The sequence below is a fragment of the Silurus aristotelis genome (assembly GCF_946808225.1).
Source record: "Silurus aristotelis genome assembly, chromosome: 3".
Taxonomy (NCBI): domain Eukaryota; kingdom Metazoa; phylum Chordata; class Actinopteri; order Siluriformes; family Siluridae; genus Silurus; species Silurus aristotelis.
In genome coordinates this window covers 14,353,387-14,365,417 of record NC_139576.1, presented here as the reverse complement: position 1 = coordinate 14,365,417, position 12,031 = coordinate 14,353,387, and the positions used below count along the sequence as shown (strand labels likewise).

Below are 12,031 nucleotides of genomic sequence, written 5' to 3'. Positions count from 1 at the left end.
ATTCAATACTTTTCCCACCAATACACAAAATGATTTTAATTTTAGATTAGGATGCAATTGCTCTGCCATCTAGTGTTCCATTTTAAAAGACAGATTATGATAATTTTTTTTAGATAATCTTTACTTTCTTTAAACTGTTTTTACTTTCAAGTTCACCCTTCTCAGTTAAAAATTTTCTCGGTGTCCTCTTAAAATGTATTTTCAGTCAGGTTATAAACAAATATGCTCTTGTATCTTCCGCTCTGTCTGGCCGTTAGTCTGTGGGTGATAGCCAGATGAGAGGTAGACGGTAACACAGAGGAGCTTGAAGAACGTTTTCCATACGTGGGACGTGAACTGAGGACCCCAGTCTGACACTATTTCTTCCGGGAGACTGAAATTCTGGAATACGTGGTGAAAGAGTACCTCGACGGTCTCTAGAGCTGTGGGCAGACCTCGGAGGGGGACCAATCTGCAGGCATTGGAGAAGCGATCCACAGCTACAAGGACGCCGGTATTACCGTTGGAGTTAGGCAGATCCGTGATGAAATCGACACCCAGATGGGACCAAGGACGTTGTGGGGTTGGTAGGGGAACCAGTTTCCCGCTGGTAAGTGGCGTGGTGTTTTAGACATGGCACAGACTAAGCAGCCTCGGATGTATCTAGCTACGTCACCGATCATCCCTGGCCACCAGTAGTGAGATTGGACCATTAAGAGGGTCTGTCTCCTCCCCGGGTGGCTGGAACCTGGGGCCTCATGGATTGATCTCAGACAGCTGTCCCCTCAGGGCATTCCGGGGGGACCGGTTCTCCACGGATCGCCGTTCAGATCTCCTCCTCTGAATCCCCCACAATGGGTCTGAGGATTAGATAAGGTGGAATGATAGGTTCGGGGGCCGGGGGGTCGTCAGGGCCAAAAATTTGGGACAGGGCATCCGCTTTCCCATTCTTGGAGCCTGGAAGATATGTGATCGTGTAATGAAAGCGGGTGAGTAATAGAGCCCATCTTGGATGTATTGGATGTTCTTGTGTATGTATTGGATGTTATTGGATGTTCTTGTGATCGGTGATCACCGTGAATGGATGAGCGGCGCCTTCCAACCAATGTCGCCACTTTTCGAGGGCCAGTTTGATAGCCAACAGTTCTCGATTTCCAATGCCATAGTTTTGTTTTGCGGGAGAGAACTTTAAAAAAAAAAAGGCGCCTGTCTGTTGGGATAAGGTGGCCCCTGCGCCTGTGGAGGAGGCATCCACTTCCACTATGAAAGGGAGCTGGGGATCTGGGTGTCGTAGGAGAGGGGTGGAACTGCACTTTCTTTTGAGCTCAACGGCCTCTGGGTTCCACACAATGGTTTCGGCCTTTCCCCTCAGGAGTGAGGTGAGCAGGGTGGTGACCAAACTGAAAAAGATTATCTCGCACTCCACAGAGATCTTCGAGAATGGTCTTTAGATAAACACCTTGAGACACAGCGCGTCGTCATAGATCGCCATGGCCAGCTTGATGTCATGAATAAGCCCCTGACCATAGGCGCTAAGAAGCGTTCTTTCATTCCAGCTGCTAGTGGGCGCCAGGGTGCGAAAGTGGAGGCTATATTCTGTGAGGAGGAGGAGGACCCTTGGCACAGACTGAAGAGTTGGTCTGCCATAGTGAGGTCCCCGGTGGCTATGCAGAACACCTCCGTGAAGTGGTTGGTAAAGAGTATATATGAGGTGGTAATGGCCCTATTGGCGCTTGGATAGCTCTCGCATATGACAGAGTCTTCCCAGTTAGCAGTGATATGAGAAACGCCACCTTGAAATGGTCGGTGGGGAACTTGGTAGGCTGCATTTCCATGTATAAGTTGACTTGTAGATGGAAGCCGTTGCACTCGGCTGCTTCGCCGGAATACGTAGAATGTTCTCTACAGAATGTTCTCTATTGTCCACAAATACACACACGTGAAATTGAGAAGTGAATGAAGCAAAGGGTACACTTAACTGAGTGCTTATGGTAAAACGGAGCCACAGAGCAGTAGGTAGTCTGGAATGATCTATGGTAGTAACCTGTAAATCGGATGATGAGTGAGCGGAAATGGGGACCTTATAAAGGGGATAGGTAAATGGGGAATGGGTGTAGGTGATTAGTGGGAGTAGGACAGCTGTAGGTGATTAGTAGGAGGGAGAGGCTAAACAAGAGTGCTGAGTGAAAGAGGGAGGTGTGGTTGGTGATTCTCTGACAATAAGGTTTGTGCCTGACTTTATATTTGCAAACATGCCACAGAGGAATTCAGAGGGGATGTTACCAATACAAAGAGTGGGCAGAATGTTTCCAGTGTAGTAAAAAGATAATAATGGTTCATACATGGTAGGAACACTGCAGAACACTGATTACTGGGCAGCAGATGGGTGTGTATGATCCAGTGGAGGCTCAGTGGTTTAGATTCTGAGTTAATGATTAGAGCCTTGTCAGTGTAAATCCCAGGACTAGGAGACTGGAGAGCTATTGATGGGCCCTTGAATAATAAACTTTATCTTAGTGTAGTTTTAAATTTGAATTGTATGTATTATGAGTTACAAGTTTCCATGAGTAAATGATCTTATAAATGTAAAATAAGCAGTTGATTATTAAGCAGAGCCGACAGGACTTTTTTTTCTAATGTTTTTCAAATATACAATTTTAGGTACAATCTAAGGAAATCTCAAGTTTTCAGACTTTTTTTTTATTTAGAGGAATGAAAGTTGACAAAACTATAATGTATACTTTACAGCAGTATGTTAGAGCCATTTTAATTTAAGGATTTATCTAAAAATCAGTTATGATAAACATTTTCTATTAAATTTTCTAAAAGGGGGGGAATTTATACAAATCTAACCAATCTGTCCTATCTGCTAACATAACTAAGACAATATCAGAATGAAATTTCCTATAGGCCATGAAATACATTAAGATGCAAGCCATACAGGAACACAACATTTTGAATGCACAAAGTATACTGCTACCTTATAAATTCCAGTCCAATTTCACTATATATTTTCTTTTTTGATGTAAACAGGTACAACTCATTCAAGAGAACTGCAGCACATTCAGACCCCTGCTTAATAATTAAAGGGTATTGAAAAACCAGGCCATTGAGGCATGTTATTGCTCAAGTGTGCATTGTGTGTGTGTGTGTGTGTGTGTGTGTGTGTGTGTGTGTGTGTGTGTGTGTGTGTGTGTGTGTGTGTGTGTGTGTAAAGCTTGAAAATCATGAATCATTCTGAATTCTGAAGTTCCAATTATTCCAGCTAAATAAAAATGCCTACACACACACACACACACACACACACACACACACACACACACACACACACACACAGATTTTAATTGACAATGCCCTTGCATAATTTGAACATTAGGGGGCAAAGTGTTTGATCAACTTTTAAAAGTGCAATAATTAGGATGTTTTCATTTACTTAAATTAGGACCTTTGCAATAATATTGTCCCTTCTAAATTATATGTTGTTGAGTTGACTAGAAAGAGACCCAATCTGGTCCCCCAAATGAATTTAAAATCCATGTTCTTAATTAAAAGTGTTTTAGGTCCCCTGGTGGTCTAGTGGTTAAGATGCAGCGCTCCCACCGCTGCGACCCGGGTTCGATTCCCGGTCAGGGAACCATCCCCAGCCACTCTTAGTGCCGGTCCCAAGCCCGGATAAATTGGGGAGGGTTGCGTTAGGAAGGGCATCCAGCGTAAAACATGTGCCAAATCAAATGTGCGGAGGATCCGCTGTGGCGACCCCTAACGGGAGAAGCCGAAAAGAAAAGAAAGAAAGAAAGTTCTTAATTAAAAGTGTTTTGTTGACTGTAACATGCAAAGTATATTCCACAATATATTTGTGTCAGCGGTGAGCAAATGGAGGGTGGAGCCGGATAGAATGAGTGGTAAGAAACACCTGTAGCTGATGAGACTAATGAATGCGTTCTGTTTCAGCCTGGCAACACCAAAAAAAGAGAAGAGAGACACCGGTTTCGGGGAGGGGGAGAGAACCACCAAGATGAACTGTGACTGAGCTCAGGCGGTTGCTGGTGAAAGACGAACATAAAGATGGAAAGGCGTCCTGAACCACAAATGTGTGGGGGAGCCCCGGCATGAGTACTGGAAAGGAAAAGCCTGGGTGAAAACAAAAGTAATGAAAGCTCGGCTTGGTGAAATTTTGCCTGTCTTTCTTTCTTTAAACGCGAAAGTTGTAAGTGTGTTACAGTGGTGCCGAAACCCCGTGCAGAACCAGGCAAAGAGGAGTGCTGCAGCCGCCACGGGTGCCAACTGAGTCTTGTTCGGCTAGATGGGACCGGTATCACGGGCACTCCAACATCTGCCACTCCTCTATAGGGAAATCCAGATGGCAGTATACCCAGGGACAGGCAGCTTTTCTCTCTCTCTCTCATTTCTAGCAACTCAGGACAGACGGTTTCCTGGCCTGAGTTGGGCATTGGGGGTATGTGCCAGCAGTGAGCGAGTGGATGGTGGAGCCGGAACGAGCGGTAAGAAACACTTGATGTGAAACAACTGATGAGAATAATCGGTGCGCTCTGTTTCAGTCCAGCAATAAAGAGGAGTGAGACACCAGCCTCTGGGAGAGAGAGAGCGCCACCAAGCAGAGAAGAGAGGGAGGGGCACTGAATGGTGACTGAGCCAGGGTAAAAACAAAAATAAAGAAAGAAAGCTCTGCTTTGTAAACTATTGCCTGTCTTTATTTCTTCTAGCTCAGAATAATAATAAAATATATATATATATATATATAAGTGGGGCAAAAAAGTATTTAGTCAGCCACCAATTGTACAAGTCCTCCCACTTAAAAAGATGAGAGAGGCCTGCAATTTTCATCATCGGTACACTTTAACTATGAGAGACAAAATAAGAAAAGAAATCCAGAAAATCACATTGTCTGATTTTTTAAGAATTTATTTGCAAATTATGGTGGAAAATAAGTATTTGGTCACCTACAAAAAAAAGCAAGATTTCTGGCTCTCACAGACCTGTAACTTGTGACCTGTTTTAATGGCACCTGTTTGAACTCGTTATCAGTATAAAAGATACCTGTCCACAACCTCAAACAGTCAGACTCTAAACTCTACTATGGCCAAGACCAAAGAGCTGTCAAAAGACACCAGAAACAAAATTGTAGCCTTGCACCAGACTGGGAAGACTGGATCTGAAATAGGTAAGCAGCTTGGTGTGAAGAAATCAACTGTGGGAGCAATTGTTAGAAAATGGAACACATACAAGACCACTGATAATCTCCCTCGATCTGGGGCTCCACGTAAGATCTCTCCTCGTGGGGTCAAAATCATCACAAGAACGGTGAGCAAAAATCCCAGAACCACATGGGGGGACCTAGTGAATGACCTGCAGAGAGCTGGGACCAAAGTAACAAAGGCTACCATCAGTAACACACTTCGCTGCCAGTGTCCCCCTGCTTAACCTTCCTCTTGTGTTAGGGTCGGCACCGACTCGTTTTTTAGGTTTAAATGCACAGAAGTACCAGATAAATTTGTTTATTGCATCAAGGTTTTTTTTACTTTGTCAGGAACCTCTATTTAAGCAAAATAAAACAAAAAAAATCTCTTTAACTAAATTATACATTTCTCTTATTAAAATTATGACCTTTGTGGTGTTAGGGTCGGTTTCGACCCAGTTATAATATAACATTTTAAAACAATAATTAGTGCTAAATCTAAAATCACTGGTACGGGTACACTGATTTACATAATTTAAAACACCATAATTACTTTAAAACATTTACAAGACTATTTTGTCTTCATGCTCTATATTAAGTATGGTTTAAATAATAATAAACATACATTTGCATAAAGCATCCATATTTGTCTTGAGTATTAAAGTACAGGTATTAGGTACATTTAGAACAGAAAAAAAATAAAACTTATGACAATCAAAATTAAATAGTTAAATCGATTGACAGCTCTAAAAAAAAAAAAAAAAAAAAAAAAAAAAAAAAAAAAAAAAAAAATGTGTTTGTTTCTATGTTTATTATTAGCTGCCAAGGGACCGCAGATGAAAACTAGCCATTGGCTAAATTCGGTACAATACATTAAATAGAAACATTTGTTAAAACTGTACATGGTCGCTTTTCAAATAAATTTTATAAAACAAAAATGTATTAACTGATTTTTTGTCATCCACATGGGAAAAAAACCAGTCCAACATGCAAATTAGCTATTAATATTTTTACTTACGTGTCAAGTATTTGCTAGCCAAAAAGTAGCCAAATAAAGTGGATTAAATGTGGTAGACTGATATGTAAATTTAGCATATGTACCGTTTACACTGATTGGAGCTCACCCTAAAATAGTTTTCAGCATTTACTAGCATCTAGTCATTTACTTTGCAGACAGGTGTAGTCTTTTAAGTATAGTTCTCTTGCAAATACTTTGAAATATATACTGGATTGTTTATGATAAAAAGTGGCTCAAAGATTCTTTGAAAATGCACAGAATTTAGTAAAATAGTGTATCGTGCTGTTACTCACTCATAGCTTCACCATCTGGAGTTCAGTGTCAACTCCGGTTTACTGTCTGTTACGGTGTGTATGTGTGAAACAGACAAGGAGAGAGACAGGCATCCCATCTGGAGTGTATTTCTCAGATTGTATCTCATGCCCAGTGTTTACATGAGAAGCTCTAAATCCACTACAACCTTGCTCATAATAAAACAAATGAATGAACTGGTACCTAAACTGAGTGAATTATTTTACTATGTTGCTATTTCACTCATTGATTCAAATATTTGTTGTACAATCTTTTTTAGAAACTTGCATTGCTCTAAACTGACCAAGTGAAAAGAATTCCCATCCTGTGATGTCTTTTTAGTGTTAATTGTAACCAATAATGAATCATGTGGGGGTGGGGAATACTTCTACTATTCTACTAAACAAAAATGCACTTGCTATGTATGTGTGTACATGTGCTATTAAGTTCAGCATAAACTCACATTTTTTGCTGCAGGTTGCGGTGTTGATTGTGCTTATGCACAGGCATAAGGAGTAGTTAAATACCTTACCATTTAAGTGAACCTTTGTTCTGTCAAAGTCCATTATACTTGTGCGTGGCTAAATAACACTCAGGGAATGAGATTTATGCACCTCCTTTCAGCTGGGACATCAACAGGAACAAGTGAGTGACATCTACTCAACCTGTAATTTATCCAGATCATTTTAGATTTGTCATAGAATGAAACCAGTAACCTTATTTAAATGCGACTTGAATTTCTTATTATTGCTATTTTTGACTTTTTATTTTTGTTTCCATTTTTTTCCTACTGCATTACTAGTTCCCAAATGTAGCTTAGTGAATAGATAAAGTATTAAAACCAACCTCTTGATCTACACTGGTAAATACTCTGTATTCATAGCAATCAAAGTTCATAGAATTGCATAGATACCTTGACAGGGAAAAACATGGTGTATTTCTGTATTTTATGTATTTCAAATAAAATCATAACATACATTATTCCTCAAGGAGCAGCAGAGATTTACATATTTCACACAAAAGCAGTTTAAATATACCCATAAATGAGCTGTCATGTAATACCTGACTTTCTTCTAATGGTAAAATATTATGTTTTTTTCTTTATGTTCCAGTTCTACATGACATATTCTATGCATGCACAAATGATACTGTAAAAATAGGACCAAATATATATTGTTAAACATATTCCAATGAGTCAGATTGAAAACCCTGAAAGTGTGAACATATTTTATTAAATAAAATATTTTACAAGAGGAATTCCAGCTTTTGTTAAAGGCAAAAACACTTGAATTTAATAAAATGGAAGTTGTGTAGCAATATAATACATTTTCGTGGCACCTGTTTGTAATAAACAGTGCAAAAAATTAATTCAATTCAACCTTAGAGGAGGGCTTTTGCACTTTGTTAAAATATACAAATCTTTTGTGCTTTATTATTCCCAAATATCTGTTTTGGAGCAACAAAGCTAAGCATAGTGACACTTTTTTTTACTTCATGGTTGGCAAGGTCACAATGATTGTTCTTTATTGTGGAGGCAAAGTGCACATGCTCCAGCAGGATGAGCACTTTGTCATAACACCTCCAGTTTAACAATTAACAACTGAAAGGCCTAGTCATATTCTGACATTTCAGCATTTTCTTTATTATTGCAATGGTATTACTATTCATCAATTTATCCTTGTGGCTGGGTACTTAGAATGTGCATTAATAGCATTTTATTATAGTACATCTAATTGCCCTCTAAAGTATACCTACGTTTATAGGCATATACAATTAATATAGTCACTAATCCATTTTATTAATAATTTTTATTTGAATGCTGTCACAAAGCTGCATTATAGGAAACAGGATATCGATTCAGATTTGTACTGTGCAAGCCAGAATATGATTAATAGGGTTTTATTTTAAAGGCAAACTTTGTCTTATTTCACATTAACAGTTATTATTAAAACCATTATTATTTTCATTTTAATGTAAACTTTTAACAATATGATATCTAGTGATATAAAAATGCACTTCACCACACCTCAATAATAAACCCTGCATGTTGTAACATAATTAAGTAGGTAGGGAATGATGGGTGTGTTAATCTGATAAGATAGAGAAGGTACTGGTATAACAACAGACTTCAGACTGAAGCCTGGTTGGTGACTGTATAACATTTTTTAGGGGAATAATGGCTGGGCCCAAACCCAGAGTGATTGTTCTTTCCAAGCACGAAGGCCAGAGCTATGGCTTCTACCTGAGGATTGAAGAAGGAGAAGAAGGCCATTTGGTTCGGGCCTTGGAGATGGGTGGTCCTGCTGAATTAGCAGGTCTCAAAGATGGAGATCGCATCATCAGAGTCAATGGAACCTTTGTGGACAACCTGGAACACAATCAGGTATGAAGTAAACATTTAATCTTCTATTATCTATGTTTTATAATGACTTGTTATGGGTTAAAATGTTATAAAGCAGCTATCAAGGACCCTAGCACTGCACCTTTGCTTTTTCACCTCCATCAGGTAGCTGATCTGGTTAGGAAAAGTGGACTGACTGTAACATTTCATGTCCTTGGAGAAGAAATATACCAGCAGGCCAAAAGCAGTGGCATAAACCTTGCAGAGCAACAGGTTTGTTCTTCTCCGAGTCAGCCTAGCATGAACGGAGTCTGTGCACCCAGCCCCAAACTCAAACTCTGCTTATTGCAGAAGTCTAGCAGTGGCTTTGGATTCTCAATCAAGTCGACTAAAGGTGAAAAGTTATGTAGACTCTAAAACATTGCATTTGAAGTCAAGTCCAGTCATATATAATTCACTAGCTTGAAGGGTTGCTCGGTTCTTTCTGAATTCTCAGGTGAAAATCAAATGTTCATGATGGATGTGATTGGGGGAGGCGTTGCTGATAAAGCAGGGGTTAAGGCAGGTGATCGTCTGGTGGAGATCAATGGAGAAAATGTTGAAACAGCTACACATGATCAAGCAGTGGAAAAAGTAAGCAGTGCTTTTACACAAAAATGCCTACAATATTTCTGTATTAAGGTGTATAGGTTTCTTGAGAGAGGGAATAATATCAGGCTTTGCTTGTTAGATCAAAGCTTCTGGGAACAGTGTGATGTTTTTACTTGTGGATGAAGAGACAGACAAATACTACAAGAATAAACGCATCAAACTGGGACCTGGACTGGCTACAACGAAGTACCTACCACTAAAGCCTCGCATCATCGAAATCACCAGAGAAGCCAGTGGTTATGGTTTCTTTCTAAAGGAGGACCCTAAAACTCCAGGTAGGTATGAATAAGTGGGCAAAAATGAATAGCTTAGAGTGAAGCACATTCTGGCAGCATCATAGTACATTTTTTAAATATGAATCACAGTTGCATGGTCTTATTTAAAAGAAAAGAACAGCATTTGTGACCAGATAAGATAGTGGACAGATAAGCATTAGTGTAATCATAAGCTGCTAACATCATCTATATGTGCAGCTACATTTCTCACCTGGGGACAAGGATTATCAGCAATGTGCTGGATCAGCATTTTCAGGATAAGGATGCCACTTATTGTGTATTATTATTAAACGTTTTACAGTGTAATCAGACTCGTATAATAATACATTTTAGACTCATACACAATGATCGCAAACAATTTTTTACCTTGTCCACTCTCAATTTAAATTTTACACACCCAAGTCATGGTCAGTTAACATTTTATTTACAACTAATTAATGCTGGTTAAGTTTCACTGTGAATTTTTTCTCTTTTTTTTTTTTGAGTCCAGGAGGTCTGACTGCACACATCTATTTATGGTAAGATTACAATATGTATTTGTCCTTCAGGTCATTTCATTGGAGAAATCGACCGTGGAAGTCCTGCAGAAAAAGGGGGACTGAAGGAGATGGACCTGCTGGTGGCTGTAGATAAAGAGGAGGTTAATTGCTGCACCCATGAGCAAGTGGTAGAGAAAATACGTCGGCTCGGGAATCGATGCTGCCTCCTGGTGGTTGATGCTGAAACAGACAAGATATATAAAATGGTGAGTATTATCCAACCATATGGACCCTGAATAGTAATTATTTTCCAGATTTAATTAAATTCAATCTTTTTTTTTCTACACTGAAATGTGAGAAGAGATTCAAAGAGGAGTCTTGTGTTTTAATGCTTTACCTCAGGGTGGTGTCTCCCCTTTGCTTTACTGGGAGGAAATGAGAATTTCCGTGCCCCAGCCAAGCAATCCTGAGCCTGAACATTATGTCACCCCAGTAGCAGCCATGCCTGAACCTGCAGAGGAAATATATAAACCCAAACTTTGCCGCATGGAAAAGGGGGCTGCTGGGTATGGCTTCCACCTCAATGGTATCCAAGGAGTGTATGGACAGTATATCAAAGAGGTGGGCAGAACCTGAGAAATACATCTCAACTTTATTCTATTCTTAGTACAGCAAATAGTTTACATAAATATTCACTGCGGAGAGTTCTGGACATTCACGCACAATATGATGTCAACAGGTAGTTAAAGGCGGAGCTGCAGACAGAGCCGGCCTAGAGGATGATGACATTGTGGTGGAGGTCAATGGGGTGAACATAGAGCAAAGCACGCATGAGGAAGCTGTAAATCTGATCCGCCACAGTGGTGATACGCTGGTCCTCCTTGTGGCAGGGAGAGCTTCCTATGATTACCTGAAAGCTAAAGGAATTGCAATAACTTCCAAGCTGCTGGAGACAGAGACAACTCCGGTTCAGCCTCGCGAAAGGGTGAGCGCCATTTTACTTCTAAAGACGTAAATCCAATCCATTACTATATACTAACCCCACCTAGCTGTTACACTCCGATTTGACTATTGACCTCTGTGTTTGACTATGGCCTCTAATTCTCTATTTTAGACACCCTCTGTTTCATCATCATCCTCATCATCCTCATCAGAAGATGAAGATGAGAGGCTTTAAGAAAAGTGTTTTCCAGATGCTGGGTTATATATTTATATGGAAGCACATCCAGTTGCACAAATAAATTAAAAGTTTTTAATATAAGTAGTCAGTAATTGCACTGCCAAAAAACTAAATGGAAAGCAGTCATGTGCTCTCTCCTCCCAGACTATAGGAGTTTACCAATCTACAATTAATGCTGGCGATGCAAAAAGAAGCAGAAGCAGTAATACTAAAATGAATTGCATCTGATAAAGAGTCCGATTTCCTAACCAAAGCTGTGTATGGCTTTGTTATATATGTGTAATGTAACAAAGACAGATCTCATGTGGACAAGGGACACAAACAAATTGTCTTAGATCATGCCATCGACACGTGTGTTCATTGTGTAAGAATCTCGAATGTTTTTCGCATTTAAATGCACGCTCTTTGCACCATAATGCGTCTGGAAATGGCATGCATTCTGTACCCTTTAACCTTTTATTCACCTGTTTATCTCTACTTCAGTGCATTTAAAATGTTCCCCTAGTCAATATTTAGAGCCTAGATATTCAGAAATAAGCTATTTACTGCTTATATTGTGTGAAGTAATATAAAATGAACTAACTAGTAAATAAAAATTTGCATAATCACTCTGTGGATTC

The 12,031-nt window shown here is 39.7% G+C and overlaps 2 protein-coding genes across 2 annotated transcripts in view; both read left to right on the top strand.

Moving 5' to 3' along the window:
- The window catches only part of uxs1 (UDP-glucuronate decarboxylase 1), a 204,109-nt gene that overhangs the window by 55,288 nt on the left and 136,790 nt on the right, over window positions 1-12,031 (top strand). The gene's annotated exons all lie outside the window — the stretch shown is intronic.
- pdzk1 (PDZ domain containing 1) lies at window positions 7,055-12,019 on the top strand. The gene is made up of 9 exons (XM_083535865.1): window positions 7,055-7,130; window positions 8,655-8,868; window positions 8,992-9,220; window positions 9,323-9,459; window positions 9,557-9,752; window positions 10,301-10,497; window positions 10,634-10,852; window positions 10,971-11,216; window positions 11,346-12,019. Exons 2-9 carry the CDS (start codon window positions 8,662-8,664, stop codon window positions 11,406-11,408), a joined length of 1,494 nt encoding a protein of 497 aa, XP_083391991.1. The 5' UTR covers window positions 7,055-7,130; window positions 8,655-8,661; the 3' UTR covers window positions 11,409-12,019.